General features: G+C 34.9%; 1 protein-coding gene across 1 annotated transcript in view; it reads right to left on the bottom strand.

The window, feature by feature from the left end:
- Window positions 1-26,774, bottom strand: part of DNAH5 (dynein axonemal heavy chain 5) — a 294,914-nt gene that overhangs the window by 60,436 nt on the left and 207,704 nt on the right. The window contains exons 63-67 of the mRNA XM_027869069.1: window positions 25,903-26,058; window positions 22,931-23,113; window positions 7,936-8,179; window positions 6,679-6,793; window positions 2,201-2,391 (exon numbers count right to left, since the gene is read on the bottom strand). Coding sequence (XP_027724870.1) covers window positions 2,201-2,391; window positions 6,679-6,793; window positions 7,936-8,179; window positions 22,931-23,113; window positions 25,903-26,058 — 889 coding nt within the window. The remainder of the gene's footprint in view (window positions 1-2,200; window positions 2,392-6,678; window positions 6,794-7,935; window positions 8,180-22,930; window positions 23,114-25,902; window positions 26,059-26,774) is intronic.

Below are 26,774 nucleotides of genomic sequence, written 5' to 3'. Positions count from 1 at the left end.
AGCACAGAACTAAGAGTAATGGGTTTACGCTGCAGAGACACAGATTTAAGATGGATAAATGGGCCTTCTTAGGAGACAATAGGTTTTCTCTCAATAGAGGTCTTCAGGCAAACATTGGATGGGCACATGCCAGATAAGTTGTAGGAGGAATTAGACTAGATGGCCTTTGACGTCACTCCAACTTTGAATTTTTTTAATACAAAAACCAGACTGGTCAGAGAATGGCAGAATATGCTATATAAGGATCAGTTGAAAGACCTGAGAAGGGAAAACTTGGTGGTATGGAGCAGGGAGGGGAGTTTTCATGATAAGCTTGATACAAAAAAAAAAAATCTATTAATGATTAGAATTATCCAAGAGTAGAATGGTATGTCTCTAGAGAGAGTTCTGTGCTCACTGGAGGTCTTTATGAAGAGGATAGGTCTTAATGAGGGTAGAGTGGAGGAGAATCTTGGTTAGATATAGGCTAATCTAGATGTCTTGGAGGTTCCTTCCAGCTCTGAGACTGATTTTGTGATTATTAAGAAACACTCAAAAACTAATATGTGTTAAGTACATACTCAAGATATTTATTGAGCAAATAGCTATTTTGTCCAGATAGAATGTTGCCAAATCATTACCCTTTTCCAGATTTGCTTCAATATATTCCACAGAATCAAATGGTATTTGTGAGGTTTTAAAAGCAGTTCAAATAAACAGCTTTGGAATGCTAACAAAATAAATTGTTACAATTTAAGGCATTACTTAAAGATGTAAGATAGCTAGTTAAATAAATTTCCAAGCAATTGCCATGACAACTCTCCCCTCCTTCACAAAAAGAAAATAATCAGGTGATAACCAAAGTGCTAGAGGGGGGAAAATACTTCAAATGTTTAAGAAAAGTACAGAATGTGATCCCAAACATCAGTCATTTCTTTAATATATTTTGAACTGCCTTGTACTCCCTTACCTATCTCAGTCATACGACAGACTCCAAAAGGCTACTAATGTTGATCTAAGCTGCTAGAAACTTGTTGAACTGATAAGAGTACATATATTTAAAAAAAATCTACATAGCGCATGTTTCAATCTTTCCTATACTCGGATTACATCACACCTGCCTAGAGGGACTGCTGATGGGCAAACAATAAACAAAGAAAATGAAAATTCATAATCATTTGCAGTCAAATTCTCATGATTATTGAAAATTATTTCACTCTGCTAATTCTCCAACTATCTGCTGTTACTTAAAAGCCACTTTAGACTCTCATGTTACTCCATCCTGAAAAAGGCACTTTTTTGGAATGAAAGCTATAGAGAATTTAAGATAATACCTAAATATTTTATTTTCAAATGGCTTTAAGAGCTCTAAAAATGATGATAATGAGGATGGTGGTGGTGGTGGTGGTGATAGTATTTATACAGTGTTTGAAGGTTTGCAAAGTACTTTACATGTATTATTTCATCTTATTCTCAGAACAATTTTCTTCATTGTATAGATGAGAAAACTGAGGGAAAGAGGTTCAGGGACTTGCTCAGGGTCACATAGATAGTAAGCATTTAAGGATTAGCAGTCACATCTTCCTGAATCCAAGTCCAGAATTCTATGCAGTGTACCACACAGATAACTTTTTAAAAGGTTATATAGTAGAAAAAAGCACTGGGATTAGAATAGGAAGATGTAGGTAACTAACTCTATGACTTGGCGAATGCCATTTAACTTCTCTGGACCTTAGTTTCCACTTGTATAAGATGAAAGGCTTCAGTTAGATGCCAACTAAATTCCTTTTAGCCTTAAGACTGTAATACTGATCCTATGGTATTCAAATATAATTATGAAACTGCCCCCCAAAAGGAAAATCAGAGATTACCTCTCTGGAGAATTAAGCAATGCATCTATTTGTGAGTTTACTTTTTTAAGTCAACAACCATAAAATGTAAATGATAACCGCTTGTAAAGAAAAATAAAACATTTGTTCAAAAGTCTCAAATAACAAATAACTCTGATAATTTTTAAATGAAAAAAATAAATATTTTCCCAAATGATTCTGACATAATTAAAATGGAATACTATTCCACAATTCAATTTTGCTCACCTCAAGTTGCATTGCATCAAATCTTAAACTAAAAACAAGAGGAAATTATATGAGGAAAAGAAAAATTCTTTCAAGGACATTCACAATAATCCCCACTACCCCCACTATGTAATTGTTGCATTGACCTTTAATAAGGGTGAGAAACTCTTCATGTTTTATTCTGTTTCTCTGTATATCAATCTTCAGAGTAAGCAGCAAGGTGAACAAGAACTTGTGCTCTTCATACAATCCTCGGGCGGCATATTTATAAACCTCATAGGTCATGTGTTCAATAATATTAGCAATTCTCTTGCTTGTAATTGGACTCTTGATAGACCTAGCAAAAAGAACATTTAAACCTGGTTTATTTCACTGCCCTTTTCAATTGTCTAATTTAAAAAAAATCCACACACTTCTCCAATAAAGAATGAGTAACCTTTTAGAACCAATTCTCATTTCCATATATCAAGAGTGTACAGGCTGCCCATTACAGTAACAATAGTTTTCTCCAACTGAAATAACATAAGGCACCTCACCTTTGTCCAAATCAAATTGATCTGCTGGGTATTATCTCTTTTGATAATATTCTGGGGACTTTTGTGTATGAACAGACTAAATTAGAAGCTAAAAAATCAAATTTCTAGAACATCTAACTGTTTTATCTGAATATACAATGTCAAATCAGATTATATAAGTAAATCCACTAATTTTACATATAAATGAAAAAGAAAGAACTGGTCAAAGGAAAAGTGTTGCTATAATCATAAGTCCCCAAAGAAATCACCTAGGCTGGTCCTTCTAAGACATGAATTCCTTCTACAATATCCATGGTAAATGTTCATCCAGCATCTGCTTATATGTGTGTGTGTGTGTGTGTGTGTGTGTGTGTGTGTAATAAAAGGGAACTCACTATCTATTAAGGCAGCCCACTCCATTTTGTGATGATTTTAATTATTAGGAAGTTTATCTTTACAGTGAGCTGGTCTGCCTCCCTCTTACTACCACATTTTAGTAGTCCTAGACCTGTCCTCTGGACAGATGCACACAAAAAAAAATTGCTTCTCTCTGCTTCTCATATTGAACATCAAAGTACAAACAAACAGCATAGGCCTGTACAGGTCTCCGTTAAGCAGTATACATCTTTAAGAAAACACTTTAAAGGAGGAACATGAAATTGGATTAATAAGATTTGTAGACTCTCAAACCTTTGGTTAAAATATCCAACTTAATATGGTTGTAAAAATGTATATATGTATATGTGTGTGTATGAGTATATATATATGTATGTATATTTGTATAATTTTTTGGCAATAAGTTCATTGTTGGAGAATATTCTGGGAAGAAGGTGGAATAGGTCAGAAAACTTCTGGCTCTCCAAATTTCCTCCACAGAAAAAGACAGAACATTGCATCAGAGGGAATGTAGAGCTGCTGAAATAAACAAAAGTCAAGGTAAAGCAGTTGTTCTCCAAAGACAATTTGAGAAGACCCCAGGAAAGGCCAGATCTCCATGGTCAGAGGTTTGAGCTGAGTGAAGTGCAAGCATCTCCAGGCTAACTCTGTGGAATCAACAAACAACAAACTCTGGGGGCAGCTGGGATTATGGGGCAGCCTTATCAGCTTTAGACACTTTCATCTCTCAGATAGTATGGAGATCTGAAGGCTGAGTAGGAGAAGACTGAAGGATCTTCCATCATCAAGGGACCACAAGCATAGCTGTGCTGACTAGATGTGTCCTGGGCTGGGGTTCTGCTGCTATGAGAGAGAAGGAGCTAGCACAAACCTGGTGAGTGCAGTAGCAGAGGGGTGAGGTCTCTGCTGAATGTGGGCACTTGCAGGAGAGCAGAGTCCTTGGTTTCCAGGGCAGAGAGGACAATTGTAGTTTGCAGCCACCTGAGGCACCACAGAGAGCAAGATCATTTGCAGGACAGCATGACCCAGGCCTCTACCCATGGCTTAGGAGTGGAGAGGAAAGCCCACAGTTAAGCCCCAGGACAGATATCAGAAAATAACAGTAAGAAGGACCTGAGAGTTGGGACATCATTCCACATACCTTGGGACTAGAACTTGATTATAATAATTGCTTTTAAAAATAAGACAAAATAAAAATCAGTAAACAAAGGAGAAAGAACCCAACCATAGATAGCTACTATGGACATAGAGAAGATCTGGGTTTATATTAAGAGGAAGATAATGGAGCTAAAAAAGTCACTACTTTTTCTATGAAAAATGTGAAATGATCCCAAGCACAAAAAGAATTCTTGGAAGAACTTTAAAAAGACTTTAAAAATCAAATAAGAGAGATTGAGGAAAAATAAGAAAAAAAATAAACACAATCCAAGAAAATCAAGAAAATTATAAAAAGAAAGTCAACCAACTGAAAATTGAGAATCAAAAATTTGAGGAAGAAAATAATTCCTTGAAACTAGAATTGGGCAAAGAAAAGACACCAAGAAATAATAAAACAAAATCAAAAGTATGGAAAAAATAGAAGAGAATATGAAACTTCTCATCAGAAAAACAACTGATGTGGAGAACAGATTGAGGATAAATAATATAAGAATAGTTGGACTACCTAAAAATTACAGCAAAAAAGAAGAATATTAATACAATCTTAAGAGAAATTATCAAGGAAAATTTCTCTGAAATTCTAGAACAAGAAGATAAAGCAGAAATAGAAAAAAATCCATTGATCACCACCTGAGAGAGATCCCAGGAGGAAAACTTTCAGAAATATCATAGTCATTTCAAAGGCTTCCTGGTTAAGGAGAAAATATTGGAAGCAACAAGAAAAAAGAATTAACTATCATGGAGCTACAATAAGGATTACACAAATTCATACTATGTTGAAGGACCATCAATCTTGGAATACTATATTTCTTAGAGCAAAAGAGCTGGGGTTATGACCAATGGTAACTTATCCATCAAAGTTAAGTAAAATCCAGAATGGAAAAAAATGAACATGTAATGAACTGAGGTATTTCAGGTATTTTTGATAAAAACAGCAGAACTTAAAGGAAAATTCAATATATAACATCCAAGAGAAATATAAGGTAAACATTAAGCACCAATTATAAGAGACTCAATAAGATCAAATTGTTTACTTCTTATATGTGAAATTATTATAATTTATTTTGACCGTCATTTTTATTTGGGTAGTTTGAAAGAAAGTCTTGGACTGAGCTGAGTACAATGGGGTGAATTCACTATTTCTTAGTAGAATGTGACATCTACTCTATGGATTCTTTCACTGTAATTTTATTTCATCTTAAATTATTTTAGTTCGTTTGCATATTTGAAGTTTGTGCTCTTTCCCCTTCATTCAATGATTTGATTTTGTTGCTTAAAATTGAAGCATATTCTGTTTTCTGTAATTATTGTAAGAGCCATATTGGGGGCATGAGACAGTCAGGCACCACCAACTGTGCCTAACTCTCTGGGGATGGTAAAGGGAGAAGGGAAGGAAATCAGTGCAGGATTAGTCTGAGGAATTCACCTTGGATACCACTGGGAGAACATAGAGGAGGAAGCAGCAATGGCAGCTTTCTATTTTAACTAGCCATTCTTATTTACTGCTAAGCGATGTGACATCTATGTCTGTGGTGTTTCTATTCTCCAGGCATCTTCTGTGGCTGTTCTCTGTGCCTTTGATGCTCTTCCTCATCATCTCTGCCTCCTTCTATTTCTGCTTTATCTTCTTGTTCTAGAATTTCAGAGGCTTTCCTAACCCTTTCTAAATCTAGTGCCTTTCTCCTTCAATTTCCTATTTATCCTGTATATAGTTTGTACGTATTTGTATGCTTGCTGTCTCCCTCAGTAGATTACGAACTCCTTGAGGGCAGGGGCTATCTTTTGTCTCTTTTTGTATCTTCAGTGCTTTACACAGTGTCTAGGACATAGTAGGCACTTAAACATTTAAATGATTTACTGACTAGCTCTGTGTTGCTAAAGGACTTCTAGTGACTTCAGGTGACTAATCCTTTGGAGAGCTAACACTTCTGAATTTTTAGACTACTTTTGTGGTTGTTAAGTTGTTTTTTAGTCGTGTCCAATGCTTTGTGACCCCTTTTGGGATTTTCTTGCAAGGAACTGGAGTGGTTTACCATTTCCTTCTCCAGCTCATTTTACAGGTGAGGAAACTGAGGCAAACAGGTGACTTGTCCAGCATCACACAATTAGTAAGTGTCTCTGGCCAGATTTCAACTCAAGTCTTCCTGACTCCTGGTCTGGTGCTCTATCTACTGCACTACCTAGCTGCCCATTTAGGCTATTTGATTACCCTAAAAATAAATTTGAAGAACTAGGGGAATACATGCTTGGCTCTTCTCAGCAATCCTAGTCTCAGTTCTCAGTTCCAATTGTAACACAGCTTTTTGTCAGTTTTCTAAGAATGACATGCTTTCATTTACTTGTTTAGGTTTAATGCCTACTTTCCACTGCAGTAGTTCCCAGATTCTAAACACACACACACACACACACACACACACACACACACTCAATAAAAATGTATACACAAGCCATTCAGAACAATTCACAGTGGCTACATGCTTGTAATTAAAATTAGCAAGTAACTACCAGGACCCACTGATAGAAAATTCAGCTCAGCTTCTTGTGCATCATAGTACCTGGCCAAAGAAAGGTCAAACAACCCCAGAAACTGCCGTAGTGAAGTCTGATACATCACATTAACCACACTCATCTCTGTGATGAGGAAGTAGAGGATGCTTCCCCTTGTTGCCACTGGTGGGGGAAAAAACAAAGAACAAAGACCAAGGTTATACTATATGCAAAGTGAATAGATTATACATAAAAAATAGATAAGCCTAACTTTAAGTGCAATAGAGCAATTATTTTGATTTGCATTCCTAATCAAAACCAACCAACATTTGCCACTAGATCACAGCAATATGAATTTATTGATCAATTTAAACCTAAAATATATAGTTCATGGAAGTCATTAAAAAGTACAAAAAACAATACTATTTTTTCAGTGGTATTTTCTATCTTAAGATCTCCAAGTTCTTAATAAATATGCATTATCTTATCTTTTTTTAAGTAGGGAAAGGAAGCAAAAAAAGAGGATTAGAAATTAATCCAAGAATTGCCAGAGGAAGTTTCTGCCCTGAGGCTTAATGTGCAGTTCTTTTGAGTTGTGCCAGAGTGGAACCTGTCTACCAAAAATGCCTCAAACTTGGCAGTAATCATTTAAGGTTCCGCCTCTAAAACTAAAGAGAGCAGCCCTCAGGCTAAGATGCAAATTGGCTATTCTTCATATCCAAAGATATTCTGAGTAGGGTCAATGTGTTTGATTGCCTTTCTAAGGAGCATAGATGGTATCTACCATAGGATTCCACTACTGGTGGTGCCTATTTCCAAAGCAGCTGGTGGAGGTAGAGATCATTTTTGTAGCCATAGAATGGCAAAACTGGCAGGCCAGTGTATAGACTGTATTTATGTTACTAGCCCCATCAGGACGCAATCATCTAAACAAATTGACAGACCATAGAATCAATACTGTAGAAAGATGCTAACATCTTATTTCTCGGCTCTCAGAAAAATATATTTTAAAAAAATCCTTATTATTCACTTTCAATGACTTGAAAAAAAAGGGAAAATAGTTACCTATTCTGAGCTTTAACACTTTATGCCAACTTCTGACCTCAAGGAACTACAGACACATACAAAAAATTCACTCACTACAAAGAAAAAAGATCAAATCAATGGGAATATTTCCAAAAATGAACCCCAAAGGAAAAAGCAAATATATGAAGTCACATTTTTGACACATTTGTAAGCCTTGCATATTTTCATGCACTTCTTCTAACCCTCCTTTGTCTTCACTTCATATTCCTGTGACATTTGTCTTTCATTTTGAAACTCACCAGGCCTGTATTCTTCCCGGGCTGTGTTAATCTGTATTTCTGTCTCAGCAGAAATCTCAAGCTTCTGTGTTACTTCTTCCGCAGTCTTTTTAGTGTTACTCAGCACAATAATGAGACTCTCATCTTCCACCAATGACCCTTTTGTACTTGTCAAGCGGTAAAGCAAATTATCTTCCAGCTCTTTTATCTTTCTTTTGTTTGCTGTTACATCTTCCATAAGATTAGTTCTTTCCTTTTCCAGTTCCTGTTAATTTGCATAAATACATTTTTTTCTTTATCCAAATGAATATCCACACATAGAAAAACAGCGCACAATTACTGCTTAAAGGAACTTAAAATAAATATAGCCACAAAAGATAGAGTACCAGGCCTTGAGATAGGAAGACCTGAGTTCAAATCCAGTCTGAGACATTTACTTGGTATGTGACCCTGGCAAGTCTCTTAACCTATACATGCTTCAATTTCTTCATGTGGAAATTGGGGATAAAAATAACACCTACTTCCCAGGGTTGTTGTGAGGATCAAATGAGAGAATAATTATAAAATTCTGATTATAATGCCTGACACATAATAAGTAAAATATAAATGTTATTGTTTCTTTTTTGAATAATATTTTATATTTTTCTTAATTACATTGTAAAAACAATTTTTTAATATTCATTTTCTTAAATTTTGAGTTCCAAATTCTCTCCCTCCTTTCTTCCCCTCCTCCCTCCCTAAGACAGTAATCAATTTGATACAGGTTATACATATACAATTATACAAACTATAACTATATAAATGTTAACTATTATTAGTAGTAATATTGTTGTTGTGGTTACTACTACCACTACCATTAACTTTAGAGTTTTTTTTAAGTATGTTTTAAAGCAGAGTTCTCAAACTCATGGTTACTGGCCACATAGGGCCTGCAATGTTCCACAATGCTCTGGAACCAGGTTAAAATGTAATTGGGGAATGTTTAACAAAATAAATAAAAATTAAATTAAATACAAATAATGTTAATTTGCTGTTTTCTAAGTTAACACACAGCCGGCAGGGATATGTTTCTATTTGAGTTTGACACCACTGCTCTAAAATATTAACTGCTTATATTTTGTTTGACTCATTCAGTAAAGAGATATATTCTTCATAAACAATATATAAATCCATTTTAAATTCCAATGAGCTTGAATAAAGAGCCACCACACCTTGAATTTTAGGAAAAAAACATTCATATCATAGTTTTAAAAATAGCTCACTCCTGCCTTGTGGCAGTGCTCAATAATTAAATGGCAGAAACAGTTCTACAGAAATGAGTAAACCATAGCCCTACTGTGAACTGAAACTACAAAACTAAAAATGACAACTTCAAAATATTTTAACTGACTCACTTTAAGAACTCACAATGGGATATAGGATGGCAACTGGACCTGTGATATTATCAGTAAATGGAATTCCAAGGGGAGAAAACTCCTCTTATTAATGGAGGGCAGTACCTTCTCTGCAACATGTACAAGAGAGAGCCATCTAGAGAATTGAGAAATTAAGTGACTTGTCCAGGGTCACTAGCAGAGGCAGGATTTGAACCATGGTGTTCATGGCTTTAAGACCAGTTCTCTATCTTGTATGTAATGCTGCCATTCCAAATATATGGACAGTGAAGTAAAAAAATCACACTTTATGCCACTTTCAGCTTCAGGCCATTTTATAGGCCTTGCTTCATTTGATCTGCTTTATAAGTAGGTAATACAAAATATCATTCCCATCTTACTGAGAAGGAAACTGAGACTTGGAGAAACTAAGTAATTTGCCTAAATTCACATAGCTAAATGAAACAGTGGCAAGAGCCTGACAGGAAAAGGTCTTTTAAATCCAAGTTCATTGAATACAGAGAATTCTTTACTTAAAGCCTATGGGATGACTGGTACATTAATATACTCTTGGTGGAACTGCTAAATTGGTTGAACTATTCAAAATATCAATTTGGAATTGTGGCCTCCCCAAAAAAATTGCCTAAGGTTCTTACATTCTTTGATCTGGCAATCCCATTACTGAATTGGTATGCCAAGGAATTCAAAGCCATACAAAATGGCCCAAAATATACCAAAATATTCACTATAGCACCTTCTATGCTAGCAATCAATCTATAAACATTTATTAAACATTTACTGCCAAGGATATTGGCTAAATGCTGAGATTTAAAGAAAAAGTAAAAGTATTATATTATGTCTTCTTATTTCAAGGTATTAAGAGCAAAGAGGGTATCCATCAATAAGAAATGCATGAAAAAACCTATGACGTATGAATATAATGGAATATTACTATACAGAAAGAAATTATGAATATTCAAAATTGAGACACAGAAATATGTGTACTGATTAACCAAAACCAAAAGAATATGCATGATGTCTACAATTTAAATGAAAAGGTCACTAAAAATAAATATATACTTATATGCATGGATTTGTATACATGTACACTATGTATTATGTATATATATGTGTATAGATACTTATAGATAGGTGTGTATACACACATAAAAAACTCAAGTGCATGATTTCTAGCTCCATGGTGCATTTTAATATACTCCAAAGGACAGATGGTAGTCAAATATTCTTTAGAAGCATCAGTACTACATATTAAGAAATAGATTGTATACTCTCACTTTAATGAATCATAACTATTTTGATCATTCTTTTAAAAATGTTGATGGTACAAGACCTTTTATGTATTCCAATAATAAAAATTGCTATCATCTATACCATATATATAATAACATAAATACACCTAAAAAAATTTGAAAACCAACTTAGAATTTAAGCTCTTTGAGGGTAGATACTGCTGTGAGGCTTGTGATGCCAAAACAACATGTAAGTAATGCATCCAGAGCATTTATTGTTGGTTTACTGAGTATAGTCTGACACACAGGGCACTTTAACATTCTGCTAGATGAGGTGAGTCATTATGACATTTTTAATAAAGCTCCTCTTTTCTAAAGCAAAAGTTCTGAAGTTCCATGGAAACTCAATTCTTTGAGATGAGCAACTCAAGCAAAACTAAGTTCTTTCCAACTATTTCATCTGTTGTCATATTCTATTTGAAAGCTCTTCAGTGGTTATTTAGTTCATTTGCCTACTTCAAGGGAATTTCAAATTGTAGGATGTACAAAAGAAGAGATCTAAAATAAGCAACATTTAATGCTTCTTATTCCAATTGCTTTGCACCTTCAGTAATGATAGAATCACTATCACCACATCACATTCCTGTTAAAATCAGAAATATCATAAAATGAAAGTAAAAAGAAAAAACTATTTTATTTCTGTATTTTCACTATTTAATTAATTTGCTATCCATTTAAGAGTACTGCAATGTCGTAGAAAGGCCAATGGATTCTGAATCAGAAAACCAAGGTTCAAATCACAAGTGTGTTACTCACTAGCCCTGTGACCTTGGGCAAATCATTTCACTTCTCTTCACTTCCCTGGGTTTCAATTTCCCCATTTGTAAAACAAGGTGGTTCAAATAGATGGCTTCTAAGGTCCCTTTGTAATCTAAGTTCTTGGAAAATAAAGATTTTAAGATTATAAATTAACGTTGAAAGGGACCATGGGGCAGCTGGGTGGCACAGTGAATACAGCCTCAGCCCTAGGGTCAGGAGGACCCGAATTCAAATCTGGCCTCAGACACTTGACACTTAACTAGCTGTGTGACCCTGGGCAAGTCACTTAACCCCATTGTCTAGCCAAAAAAAAAAAAGAGAGAGAGAGAGAGAGAAAAAGGGACCTTCAAGGGATTCTCAGTATTTCCCTTCATTTTACAGATGAGAAAACTGAGACTTAAAGAGGTAAGGATTTTCACTCTTTGAGGTGGTAAATAAAAAAGTCATCTCTCTTGATTTCATTGATGATAAGCCAAGGACACAGCCTTTCACAATTTGGTTAGCAAAAGGATATACCTTCTTAGTTTGGACCAGACACTCCATAGGCCAACTGCTAGTTTTGTTTTCATAGATTTAAAATCACTTCCAAAATGGGCTAAGATTACTAGGTCTTATGGTCAAGGGAGCATGTGGATTGAAGATCAAGAATACTTTTGCAATTTTATTTTTATTAGTACATAAAAGGATCTTGGAAATGTATGTTTCTACAAATGAGTCTAAGCTACTCACCAATTCCTGATGATGGTGAAAAAATTTGTCTAATCTTTAAATTGCTTTTAATAGGTACTATATTTGAAGAAAGGATGATGGCAGGCTTCCATTGAGGGAAAGAGAAAGGACATATTCCATAAGTGATGACAAAACTTCAAAGAATATGAATTATGTTCCCCAGAAAGATAGGAATCAGTAAGTTACCGAAGTAGATATTTAATTTCAATTCAATCAATTTCAGTAAATATAAGCACCTACTATATCTGAAACACTGACCTGAACACTAAGGATACACAATAATGCAGAATAGCCTTAGCCCTAACTGAACTTACTTTCTTAACTTACATGAGGGAGGTTCACAGATAAGGGAGATATGATCCTATGATAATAAGCAAATATAGGATAATTTGAGGAGCCATAAAACACTAAAAATTAAGACATAGGGGAAATTTTAAAGAAAACAAAAGATTCTAAAAGGGAAGTGTGAAAAACTAGCGAATTCTGGGCATGTAGGACAGCCTATGCAAAAGGAGAGATGTGAGATGGAACATTAAGCTCAAGGAACATAAAGCAGGGCTATTCAAAAAGGAGCATGAAGAAGAATAAAATTAAATATACCTGGGAAGGTAGGTTGAAGCCAGATTATAGAAGTCTTTAAATAAAATCTGAGAACTTATATTTTCTCCTAGTGACAACAAGGAGCTATTGAATATTTTTTAGTAGAGGAGTAACATGGTCAGACCTCTGCTTCAGGAAAACTATCTTGGCAACTGTGTGGAGGATGGATCGGGGAGATTGAAAGAAGGGACAGTAATTAGAAAGCTAATATAATAGTCTTGCCTCCAGGGGTCAGAGAGACACCATTCCATTACATGTCAATCTCTGGATCTGATCTCTGCCTGCCAGCATGAAGTCAGAGAGATGTAATTTTGTCACATGTCCATCAAGTATTCAGACTCTAGAAATGACTGACCAGAATCTATCAAAGAATTTACCAGTTTGGCAAATTTTAATAATTTGACATTGTAACTTGTGCAAAAGGGAAACCAGAAGAGACATCATCTTGAGAGCCATATGTGATTTGGAATTGAGTTGGGGTGTTAGAGTGACACTCTCTGGCATAGTGTACCTTTCCCACTACTCTTACCCCTCTGTGCCCTGGGACTCTTTCAATATACTGTTTCAGGATGGTGATAATCAGAATTAATGGAATGGACAGAAATTAATCAGAGTTTACTGGCAAATTGGTGAGGTCTAATTTGCCAGCTGCCTGGTTGTTATGTTTCTTCTTACCGCCTACTAAGGAAATTAGCTCCATCTCTCAATTTCCCATATGGACTGTAAGTCACTCACTATTGGTCCCACCTTCTTTCCTCTAAGAACAGAGGAAGAAAAGAAAGATGAGAAACAGTGACCTGTTCATTCTAACTACTATCCAAATCAACCAGTGTTTATTATTGTTTGCTTTTATACATTGTCATCATAGGTATATCTATTTGCCTGATAAATGCAAAATCAGGTGGCCACCCACAGCCTTGTTTTCGTAATTAATGTCAGTTCAAAGAGAAAAAGAGAGTTGAGTGGTTTTTGACCCTTTAAAAAGATTGGAAATATTCTTTCAGCAGAGAGCTAAGATGTAGATGCAAGGTGGTTGTTGTTGTCATTGTTATTCGGTTGTTTCAGTTGTATCCAATTCTTTGTGACCTTGTTTGGGGTTTTCTTGACAAAGATACTGAAGCACTTGTCATTTCCTTCTCCAACTCTTTTTACAGATGAGGAAACTGGGACAGACAGGGTTAAATGACTTTCCCAGGGTCACACAGCTAAAAAGTGTCTGAGGCTGGATTTGAAATTAGGAAGATGAGTCTTCCTGACTTCTGGCCCAGTACTATATCCATTGCACCACCTACTTGCCCTTAGATGAGGGATGGGGGAGAAGGGATAAAAATCCAGCTGGGATTTTACTCAAGTAAGATGTCCCTATTTCCTAGAACAACTCAGCAAAGGTCTTGAGGTAAATGAGAGCCTTAAAATGATAAACTAGAGGTGAAGTAGTAATGCAAAATCCTTTCTCAGTTTTCTCTCCCCCAAGCTAAATATACCCATTCTCTCCGATTGATCCTCATATGGCATGATCTCAAGATTCATCAAATAATGTCAATGGGCCCCAAATTGCACAAGAAAATTCTTTCATGCCTCCCAAACTGTTTCACAATCCCCCTCACTACAGTGGCTTTTCTAAACCTTTTCTTCTGATATCAAACTTCCCATTACACTCCTTCCCTCCACTCTCTCAGCTGAGAACCTTACCCCAAGTATAACTGAAAACATTTAGGCCATTTGACAAGAAACCCCTCTTCTCCTCTCCTCTCCTCTCTCTCCTCTCATATCAGATGGATTCTTCCTCTATCTCCTCCCTCACCCCATCTCATATTAATGTAGCCCTTCTCCTTGCCCTCTACATGCACCCATGATCCCATTCCATCCTAGCATTTCCAGCCAAGAAGTACCATGCTCATCTTTTGTTCTTCAGAGGCAGTAGTATTCCATATCTCACATATAGAAACGGTGGTAAAAGGCTAGGTTGGATGCATAGTAGAATAATAGAGGGGGCAATCTTCTGGGGAGGATGGGATGGAATAGGAATCACATGAATGCTTAACAGACTCCAATCATGATCACATTAACATCTTTCATACATGTGCTCAGGACAAGGTGCTTAGCCAGAGGCCATATCTCTCCTTCTAAGGTGGTTGTCCTGTAAATTTCTGTAAAACAGGGCAGCCCTTAACTGAAGATGGACTGCTTAGTTGTTGAATGCAAGAGCATTTCCCAGTCTCAACCTTGATGAAGGAACAGGCTGAATGCTCAGGTCAGTAGTTTAGTTTCTAGTGGGTCTCTTATAGCATTATCTAAAAGCATTCTTAATTTGTTTACCATGGCTTTAAACAGCATCATGCCTTACACCAACATTCTCAGCTTAAGACTGAGATTGCTTCTCTTTTGCCCAGCATTTAACCAGGTAATTGCCCAATCGCTGGTAACTGTCAGTCCTGCCTTGGAGAGACAGGACATGAGGAAGCAGGAGAAATAATTTATAGGTAGAGTAGATGTGGGAGTAGAGGCAATGAAATTGAATATGGATTGGATATTCTGTCTACCTCATAATTTTACCTAGAGTTGACTCTGGTAAACAGAATATAAATAAGAATGTTACTCAGACAGAACAGCCAAAAAAAAAAAAAACAACCTTGCAGAACATAAAGTAAAATAATTAATTTTAGGTTGTACACAATCAAATAAGTGTTAGCATGGTGAATAAAGCTATTTGTGCTCAATTAAAATCCTTATTTTTTGGTTGACAGGAATTTTTGGAAAGGATTAAGAAAAATATAGGTATGAGCCCTTAACAAAATAATACTGTTAAATAATACAGTATAACTCTGCTAAAAACAAATGCACTTTAGCTAGGCTAATTCTTGGATGACAAGAAAATTGAACATTATCATAGCCCTGCTTTAAATGCTTCCTGTTTGGGAAGACCTATCAGATTTTGTGTTCCATTATCACCATCTTGTTAGAGTTCTGTAAGAATAGTGCCATGTCAGGAACACTAATGTTCTGGACCAGCTGTGGTTGGTGAAGAATGCTAAGGACAATACCAAGGTATTTTGAGATTCTTAGAAGAATGTGTCAGGGATGCTAAATCTCGAACTATAATGAGGCAGGTGTGGAATACAAAGGGTAACAAAAAATGGCTTGTGTGTGTGTGTGTGTATATATGTATCTATTTAAACCTATATTGGTACAGAGGATGAAAGAAGGCATAGGGCCATTGTGTGAGCTGAAAAAGGAGGTAAAGGAAAACTACTCAACTTTTATTTTGCTCCAGTTTTATTTTCTTGTTATAAAGAATAATTGTTGAACTATAAAGGACATTTTTAAAAATGGTTAAGAGGAAATTGATATCCAAGACAAGGAAGGAGCCAGTAAACAAGTACTTACCTGTCCTAGACGAGACCTAGTTAATTGGCCCAGAGGACCTACTTCCTAAAACTAGGAGAGTATCTCTGAAAACTGGTATGGAGTGGGAAATGTGTCACAAGACTGGAAAAGGGCAAATGTATCTATTTTTTTTTCAAAAAGGGATGAAAATAAGTCTGCATACTATAGGATAGTAAGCTTGATTTGGGGTCCTAATGGAATTCTAGACCATAATATTAAAGGATCATTAATGAAGATATAGAAAAAGAAACAATGATTTAAAAGAATCAGCACATCTTCAAGGAAACATCATGCTAAAATAAGCTTAGGTCTATTTTTACAGTTAAATTATTTTAATTAAAAAATATATTTTCAACCCTTCAAGATCCATCCCTTTGAAAATGATAGAATGGTTATTAATGGCTCAGCATCAAGAAGGTCTCTCATAGAATCCCTCAAGGTTCTGAGCTTGGTTCTTTACTGTTAAACAGCTTTATCAGTGACTTAAATATGGGCATAGATGTTTCTTAGACTTATAGATGTTGCAAAGCGAGGAGTGATTCTTAACAGACAGCAGAATCCACAAAGTTCTGCACATTGGACTTAATCTAATAAGATGGAATTTAATGTCTTCAAAATGGTTCAAAAATCAGCTTCCAAAATTCAAGATGAGGACTGCTGACTAGACAAAAAGATGGTAACTGGAAGGTATGCTAACTTTCAAATCAGGAGAAACCTGTTTTCTCATCCTTTCAATTAGAGTCATCCAAATATGGAGTAGGTTGCTTTGGTAGACTCCCTCTAATTCTAAGACTTTAAATTGAATTTGGATGACTATTTCCTGGATGCGTTTTAGATGGGATTTTTTTTTCAGGTATTGGTTTCAATATATGACCCCAATTTCCATATGATCTCTCATGCTATAAATTCTACTTCTGATATAAGAAGTGTGACTATGGGATAATCATTTAACTATCTTTGAGTCTCAACTTCTTTGTTAAAAAAAAAAAAGGAGGGGGAGGTGTAATAATACCTGACTTTATCATAGGGAAGATTAAATGAAATGATTTTGAAAAACCCTAAAATTACGCAAATGTTAATTATATCACTTTATCTGAAAAAAAGATCTATTTTAATGGACTGAACTACCAATATGGGCCAAGAATTCAGACAAAAGGTTTATGCAATAAGCTACTAGAAGAGAGGCTTAATGTTAAGGACTAAGAAGGGGATTGTCCTATTGTGCTCTGCCCTAGTCAAAAAAAATTTGAATTATTGTGTTCAGTTGTTGTCATCACCATAAAGATAATAAATTTTGAGATCATGCCATATGATGATCAATTAAAAGAAATGGGTATGTTTGGTCTGGAGAAGAAAAACATAGAAAGAATATGAGAATGATCTTCAAGATTTTGAAGGGCTAGCATGTAGAAGAAGGATTACAAAAGTTCTGCTTAACTCTGCCTAGAAACACAAGGTTGAAGTTGCAGAAAGGTATATTTAGTTATGTATGTAAATGATACTGAATTCCCCATTGCCACCCCACCTATGGGTGTTTCTTTCTAGGCTCTCATTTAATCCAAAAGCATCTCTGAGTTACTCTAACAGATATAATTATGAGACTTTCCTGCTTATGTGAAATCCAAATTGAATTAGTATCTACTCCTCCCTGACCTCATCTCTCAGCTGAAAAAGGGATAATGTTTCCAACCTCCTCAAAGGATCAAGACCTCTTCCCAACTCTCTTTCTCTCTGAGCTGGCATTATGTACAAAAAAAAAAAAAAAAAAAAAAAGAACGTGAGTAGTCATCAGATTTTGCATTTATCAGGCAAATGAACACGCATAACACCACATGCAAAAATAAACAATATAAGCACTGATGACTTCTGCCTAGCAACCAGGAGGGACTTACTTCTGTTTCCCCTTCTATTGCTTCATCTCTTGTGCTAGGAGGAAATAAGGTTGAACCAATTGTGTAATGGTTATACAATTATAAGCATTGTAATAAGGTTACAACCAATGTAAAGTTGAACCTACAGCTCATCTGGCAGTTAGGGGGTGTTGAGCTAATTCCATTAGTAGGTGGTAAGAAGAAGCATAGCACTCATCAGTAATTCAGATCTCACTCATTAATCTCTGTCTATCCCATCAGTTCTGTTTGTCACTCTCCTGAAATACCATCCTGGAAAAGTCTCAGGGTACAGTGATCATCTCCATGATAGGGGGTGCTCCTGTAATAACTCCATACAACCTGCACTTAGGCATGGCTCTCAATATGGAATCTCTTCTGGCTTCTCTTCTCCAGAAACTTCAATGCCGAGTTATACAACATTACTAAAGTGCTGAATTCTCTGACAGTCTGTCTAGTCATTTCTAGAGTCTGAGATCTCTATGGCAATGCTGGCATAACATCTTAAAAAATGAAGGTTTATAAAAGTGGAATGGGCTTGAGGGGTAGTTTGTACCTTACTAGAGGTATTTAAGTCAATATTGGGTGACTACTTGAAAGGTATAATGTAGAAGATTTTTTATACGTATGAGTTGAATTGGATGCTCTCTAATCTAATCTTCCAAATCTAAGATTCTATGATTAGTTATATGATGTTGCCATAAGAACTTGTGGTCACTTGGAAAGGTAGCTAAATGTTTACATGCAAGATGGTTGGAGTTCCAAGAACCTGTTATATGATCAAGAGGATCCATGATTGGCAGGAAATAAGGCTTGGGCATTGGGCAAACAGACTTGAACCAGCACTTCCACGTGAGCAAATACCATCCTGTTAGGTGGTATTCTGGGGCAGAAGATACCATTCTCCTCTGTGGATACAAGGATCCTAGGCCACAGGGGTCCCTAGGACTACAAGTTAGATAGAATAACTTACTAAACTTAAGTACAAACTACTTCAGTGCTGGAAATATATATATATGTATATGTATATATATACATATATAATACATACATATATATACATACATGTGTATATGTTTTTTATTTTACTGATTGCCTTGCCCTTATATATTACTTATGAATTTATGTATTTCATTCTTTAAAGTAGGGTAAGCTAGGTGGCTCATTGTGTAGAGCAATAGGCCTGGAGTCAGGAAGACCTGAGTTCAAATCCAGATTCAGAGACTTATTAGCAGTCTGACACTGGGTGAATCACTTACCCACTGTTTTCTTCAGTTTCCTCATCTATAAAATGAGGTTAATAACAGTATCTACCTCCTGGGGTTGTTGTGACAATTAAATAAGATAATAATTATAAAGCTCTTAAAATAGTATCTGGCACATAGTCATCACTATATAAATGTTATCTTTTATTAGTATTACTAAATAACACCTGGAAAAATATAGTTGTTGTCTGGATCATATGAAAACAAGGTGCTCTCTGTCTGTCAAAGAGAAATAGGGAGTAATTACCAGACTTAACCATTCAGTTACAGTGACCATGGTTGAGGAAAGTGGCAAAATAAGTAGTTATTGGAAATGTTTTATCTCACAACATTGGAATCTGAACAGTTTCATGGATTAAGGATCATCAGGTTTGGTGACTCAGTGATTAGCGAAGACTCAAGAAAATATTGAGGGGTGAAAGTCCTTGGGCCAAAGAAAGGATCAAAATTATTATTTCTTTAAAAAAAAAGCTGAAATTGTCAGGATGCTGACCAAGATTTTTAAAAGTATAAAATGTAAGGATTTACAAAAAATACTATTTTAAAATATCTTTCATGTGCCTCCTTGGATGTTGTTCACTAAGTTACCATCTATCTTACCAAACAAACCATAGTCCCTGCTCTACCAGGTTGAATGACTCTTCCTTTTTCAAAATGGCAAGGATTGAAATAAAGTGTTGTGGGTTTTTTAATCCTCTATTATATTATCCATAGACCAAAAACTAGCAAAGATTAACAAAACTGATGGTAGTAATGTTCTTTTAATATTTCATTTTCCTTATGATTCTAAAAAAACTTTCCCATGAGTAAGACTTTATCTTTGTGAGTGGAGATATTAAGAATTAGAAATAAATTTTAAGTATTCAAGAAAAGGATACAAACATACAGTTTAAATAAGAATAGGAAGATATATGATTCGAGTGGAGTGAGAGTTCAGAGAATTTGCCAGTCTTCTGAGCATTATGTCAGCTAATGGCAACTTTGATGAAAAATTGCATGTATCCATAGATAAAATTAATCTTATTATGATATAACTGTCCTTCATAGGAAAAGATGCCTCTTTTTTTTGTTTGTTTGTTTTTGGTTTTTGGTTTGGCAATGGGGTTAAGTGACTTGCCCAGGGTCACACAGCTGGTAAGTGTTATGTGTCTGAGGCCACATTTGAACTCAGGTCCTCCTGAATCCAGGGCCAGTGCTCTATCTACTACCCCAAAGGGTGCAAACATTTTAATCACTTTTTTTTTAGGCAATTGGAATTAAGTGACTTGCCCAGGGTCACACAGCTAGTAAGTGTCAAGTGTTTGGTCTGAGGCTGGATTTGAACTCAGGTCCTCTTGACTTTAGAGCCAGTGCTCTATCCACTGTGCCACCTAGCTGCCCAGAAAAGATGTCTCTTGAGATGGAATCTTCCTTTGTGAAGTTGAAACAAGTGAACAACAATAAACATATATATATATATATGTATATATATACACATACATAAATACACACATATATGTATATATGTATGAATATATGTGTGTATATACACACATATATACACATATATGCATATGTATATGCAATTAGCAAAGCCAACTAGAGATTGAGATAAAATTGCACTATATAAGCTAGTGTCTAAGATATTGATCATAAAGGGATTTCATCATGACTAGAATACCTGGAAGAAGTTGGGAGGATGTAGGGATACTAGGTTATAGTGCTCTGTGACAATGAAAATGGAAAGCTATGTGTCTATAACACACAGAATTTATTATATAACTTAAGGCATGACTCATTTCCAGTATCAAGCACTTATACCAGCAGCTCATAATCAGAAACTTCCCACATACCACACCCAACAGGCATCCAAGTGCCTTGGAAATACCTATTCTATTCAACAAATATTTGTTAATTTTCTGTTTTGGCCTATATTTTCAACAAGGAAGAATACAGATATTTAGGATAAGAATGCAAAGTCTCATAGTCTATTTCTTCAAGAAGTTTCTTAATAATCTAATAAGGGAATATAATAAATAAAAGTAAAATATTCATACAACTTATTTTAAGGAATTTGAGGAATCAGGAAAGAAAAAAAAGATGTTACATTTGGAAAGTATATGAAATTGGGCTAAGAGGGTATCTGAGTCCCAAATCTTATCTCCTCCCCTCCCCTCCTGTTATCTGAGGGTGTTCTGCCCAAAGGAAGGTAATTTTGATGGCTAAAACCTACCTAGTTAACTTGGGGTTTACTGGCTAGATTTGTTTCTCAAAGACCATGCCTTAAACCCAATTCACTCTCCATCTCATTGACTGGACAATAGGCCCCTGCCCAAGAACCACTTAATGGTTATTTTTTGCACCCTTCTGGCTTAGAGTGAAAGTGAATAGTAACTGTTTCTCTTTAGCCCAGCAACTCTGAGGGTCTTCTCTTCCCAGTTTGATTTTTTTTTTATTAAAGGGGCCATCCCTTGACTCACTTCTTAAAGAGGCCTATTCACTAATGGGCATTGCTTCAATCAAAGTGAGAACTTGAAAAAACCTTAGTTTAAAAAGGCCAAGGTCTTCCACTACATCCTGGGTCATTTCTAGTTGTCTTGATCGATATCTGGCCACTGGACCCAGATGGCTCCAGAGGAGAAAGTGAGGCTGGTGACTTTATACAGACCTCCCTCACTCAAATCAAATTCAATTGCAAGTCATGTCATCATCTCCCTGATGTCATGGTCCTCTTAGAGAATGAAGGACAAGCCACACCTAGAAAGATAGACTGGAACCAAACTATTAAGGGCCTTCAAAACAAAACTAATGAATTAATATTTTATCATTTAGGCAATGAGGAGGAACTAGAGGTTTATGAGTAGAGGAATAACATCATTTTTTTTTACCCTAGAGATTTTTTTAAGCTGTGAAAAGCATGAAATGGAAAGAAAAAAGAGGCAAAGAGATTAATTAAGAAATTATTATGGTAGTCCAAGAATTGATGAGGGCCTGAATTAAATAGCATTTTCCATAGAATGAAGAGAATGGATGTCCAAGATATAACCAAAATGGAATGAGCAGTATTTACTAAGTGATTTGATGGGAGAAGTGAGGAACAGAGAAGAGTTAAATATGACTCCAAACTTTAGAAATTGAGAATTAGGATAGTGGATACTATCAACCTAAAGAAGTTTTGGTATGAAATGGATCTGAGGAGAGGGAGGAAGGAAAATGAGTTCAGTGTTGCTGGTTACATAATATGTCAAGTTGGTAGGACATTGAGGTAAAAATATCTAACAATGAAGTTGAAAATATGGGACCATTTGCCATCTGAATCAAAAGAGATATTTTAATAATTCAGTTAACATTTAGCAAAACATTTTCTTAATAAAAATGTAAGGGAAATTTAGTCACAGATTGTATAACTATAAAAGTAAACTGGAGAAAACTTACAACAGAGCAAAATCTTTGGAGAGAAAAAAATGGACTACAGTAATAATAATGATAATTTTCAAAATAATCTAGTTTCATTTATATACATATATGTATTGTGAGATATATAGAAAAACTGGAAAATTTTAGTAAAGTAAGGGAAATTACTTTAGAAACTACAAAGCAAATAACATATAAGTCTTTAAGTGAAAGGAAATTTTAAAAAAAGCTTACTGTAAATTATAGATCACTTTTTATCACTGCAAGATTCTGGGAAAGGGATATGCTGAGCAGACATTTTTTCCACCTACTTGTTTCTCGGTGAGAATGACTCTTCCAAGTAGCTGATCTTCCAAGCCTTTCATAGTTACGGTAAAGTCAATGATGGAAGTTCGAGCACTGATTTCAGGTGAATAGGCAGGATTAGGCAGTTTTGTAGTGATGTATAGTCTGAAGCCATCTATTACATCCACTTCTTTGTCACCAACTTTTACCTTATGAGAGCCAAGTTAGAAAGAAAAGTAAAATGGAGATAAACTTAAAAATCTTTTGAAAACAATGCATAAGATACAATAACAGCTGTAGAGAGGTATAATGGAAAAAGTGCTAGATTTGGAATAAGGAACACTGCATTCAAATGGTGCCTCAGACTCATACTAGCTGAGTGACCATGGTCAAGCCATGTGGCTTTCAGTGTCCTCAGACAGTAAGTTATAGACAAACTGCTAATCTATATTAGCAAAAAGAGTTTCCATACTAAGAGCATGAAAATGAAATCATAGGTCCTTACCCTCAATAGTATAGACACACAGTTACTATGTTTAACTATTGAAGGTATACATATGTGCCATAGCTCCAAAAGTCTCCATAAGTCATCAGGGATCCAATATTTATCAACTTATTGAATAACTAAGCAACTTGCCTGTATATAGAATAACACCAGTAAATAATGGGACCTCTTAATAAAAATAATACATAGAAACCATCCATCTATTGCCCATATGAGTGTTAGGTGGATTAGCTGATGAGTAAGAGGAAGTACTGATGGATAATCATTGAGAACTTTGAGATGAGACTGCCCATCAATTATAACTCTGCTGTCTAAGTCAAACAATGCCTCTGAGAATAAAGTTTCTAGTGAAGAAACACTACATACAGAAAGTCAACATCTCTACCTAGACCTGAGGAAGATACCAATGCAGACAAATTAGGAAGGTTGGATCCATAGACAGTACATTCCCTACTTAATACTTCATATGCAGTGATCCATAGGGAAAAGATAACAATCTATGAAACTCAAAGATGATGATAGCTTCTATCATCAACAAGTTCAGAGATGTACATGGAAATGACATATAAATATATACAACAATTAATGGAACTGTTCAACTTCTGACTAGGATAATTACAAGGTTTTAGAAGAAATAGGAAATGTAGTTACTTGTACATTTAGAAATAGTTCCCTATAATATATACAACAATTAATGGAACTGTTCAACTTCTGACTAGGATAATTACAAGGTTTTAGAAGAAATAGGAAATGTAGTTACTTGTACATTTAGAAATAGTTCCCTATAAATTATATGCTATTTGTTTTTTTCTTTATTTTTATGTGCAGTGATATACATTTGCTGTCATTATATCAAACTATCATTATTATGATTATTATTGTCATTAATGTTGCCTTTTCTTTTCATGTACTATTGTAATATGTACATGTATTATACATGTATACACACATATATACACAAACACACTGTGAAGTAGTACTTTGATTTGTGCTATGTATATTTGTGACATGTATATAATGCAGATTTGAAATACCATAAATTATTTTTGGAGTGATTGAAAATTGTTTGGATGTGCAGAGAAGAGTAACACAAGCTCAAAAAGCCTCTCCCACAGAAAACATGCATATTGTTATTTTATATTTGAGTGAATTTATTTTAAAGAGATCAGATGTTCAACTGTAATTCCAGAGAGTTAACTGTGATGACTGGAGAAAAACTGAAAAGAGAAAAAAAAAAGAACTTCTTTGCTAAAAGAACTGGTTTACCTTTTATCTTGCAAAGAAACATCATAATAAGAATTCTTGAGAAGATATTTTAATTAGAATCCTAAGAGATCTGAATAGTCAGTCTATTTTCAGAAATGAGGAAGTCAGCTATAGCAATGACAGTTTGAGGTGAATGTGACTGTCTTCATTCTCATAGCTAATATATTGTAAATAATTGTTTTATTGTTTGTAACACTCCTAATAAATTGTATAAACAATAACGTTGATATTTATTTAAGCCTAGGAGACCTAGGAATTTGATATAGGGAAAGAGATGAGAAAAAAAGCTTATGATAAAATAGGTTTCACTGGTTCATTTACTATATATTATATATCAAATATATATGTATATTTAGTATATGTAATCAAGAGTAGGGAATCAGACTAATGGATTAATTGATAGAATCATGAGGCAATATCAAAAATACTTCTTGATTTCATTAGAATCTATGGTAACAAATAAGAGAATGGGGCAGTAGCAAAACGAGAGGGGGGAACCAGGCTGAATGTGAGAGCCATCAATTGAAAAATTCTACTATGTGTGTGTGAGTGTGTGTGTGTGTGTGTGTATACACACCTCTATATAAAGCAATAACATATGCATACATGCATATTAAATATGTTTTTCAGTCCTCCCCAAAAATTGGATACAAAGGCATATATACAGATTTATGAATGTTTTATACCTGAGGCAATAGGGACTTTTTCCACACAGACTTCTAATCAATAAGACTTTAAACCATATAGTCACAGAAAATATGTTAGAAATGATAGTCCAAACTCTAACTTTACCTAATAGCAAAGTGAAGCCTAGAGAAGCAAAATGGTTTGCTCCACACTTCCTCAGGCTTCTTGTTCATAAAAGAAAATTTTTAATTTTATTAGGCAATTTTATTAGTAGCAAGTACACAGAACAATACAAAAATTTTAAGAGATTAAGATTATTGTTACCATTTATTTTTTAAATCACAGCTCACAATGCTAGAAAAGCAAAAACATTTCTGTCAAGTTTAAAAGTTATGGTATAACTTATAGATATATAAGCATTTATATAAACCAGATACATAATACATATATATATACATATATATATATATACACACACACATACACATGCACATACGGTGTATCTTGTTACACACAAATATTTATGTGTGTGAGGCTGCATTTATATAAATCTCTTTTTCTTTATGTGCTTTTATATTGTTAATAATTGGTATAGCCTACCTTAAATGTTGAACCAGTTTTAATGAAATTTCTTTCTAAAACATTATCTAGTGCTGGGTCCAGCTCCTCCCCAATATCTTCTATCAGCAGTGGTCTCCCAAGAGAGAGGCTATCCTCCAGATGATTTCGGAAGTACTTGTGATTCAGAGATGTGATCTGGGAATATAAACACAATATAATTCTTTATAATTTTTAGAATAATTCAACTAAATAAGTAACAAACATCTATTTCTGAAATCATATGAAGATACTATTATAGACCTCTAATAGACTATTATATTACTAAGCTGATACAAGTATAGCTCACATATTTTTGCCAAAATCTTTGTTAAAATCTGAGTGTAGTTTATCATTACCATTATTTTTCAGTATGCCTCTATTTTTTTTCTCATTTTAGGAGTATAGCCTATATCAAGGTTGGTGTATATTTGGATCAATATGAAAATTCTTGTCAACTATTAAAGAACTAGGGCTTTCATTTCAAACTATTATGTGTAATACTGACTTGGTGAGACCAAACTCTCAATCTTCCCAATTGTTTCCATGATCATTATCCCATTTCCAATTATCAGGAAGCTCTTCATTGCCTTTCCCTCTCCCATGACACCACTTTTTCCCCACTGCAATCACTTTTTTATAAAACATTAGAAATGACTATGTATTTTTGTTTCTTTGTGTGTCTGAATCCTAAATGCTAAGCAGTTACTATAATGAAATACATCATGCTCCAATTATCAAGAAGAGTCATAATTCCCAATTCACATTGCTAGCTCTCTATTAAAAATGGCATAAATGCAGACCAACCAGAAGAATACAAAAATAAATCTATTTCCAAGTTTTATACACTAATTCTTAAGGTGTCCATCTGCTAC

Source organism: Vombatus ursinus, unplaced genomic scaffold (assembly GCF_900497805.2).
Source record: "Vombatus ursinus unplaced genomic scaffold, bare-nosed wombat genome assembly UNPS02014791.1, whole genome shotgun sequence".
Lineage (NCBI taxonomy): Eukaryota > Metazoa > Chordata > Mammalia > Diprotodontia > Vombatidae > Vombatus > Vombatus ursinus.
This window is presented reverse-complemented; position numbering and strand designations above follow the sequence as displayed.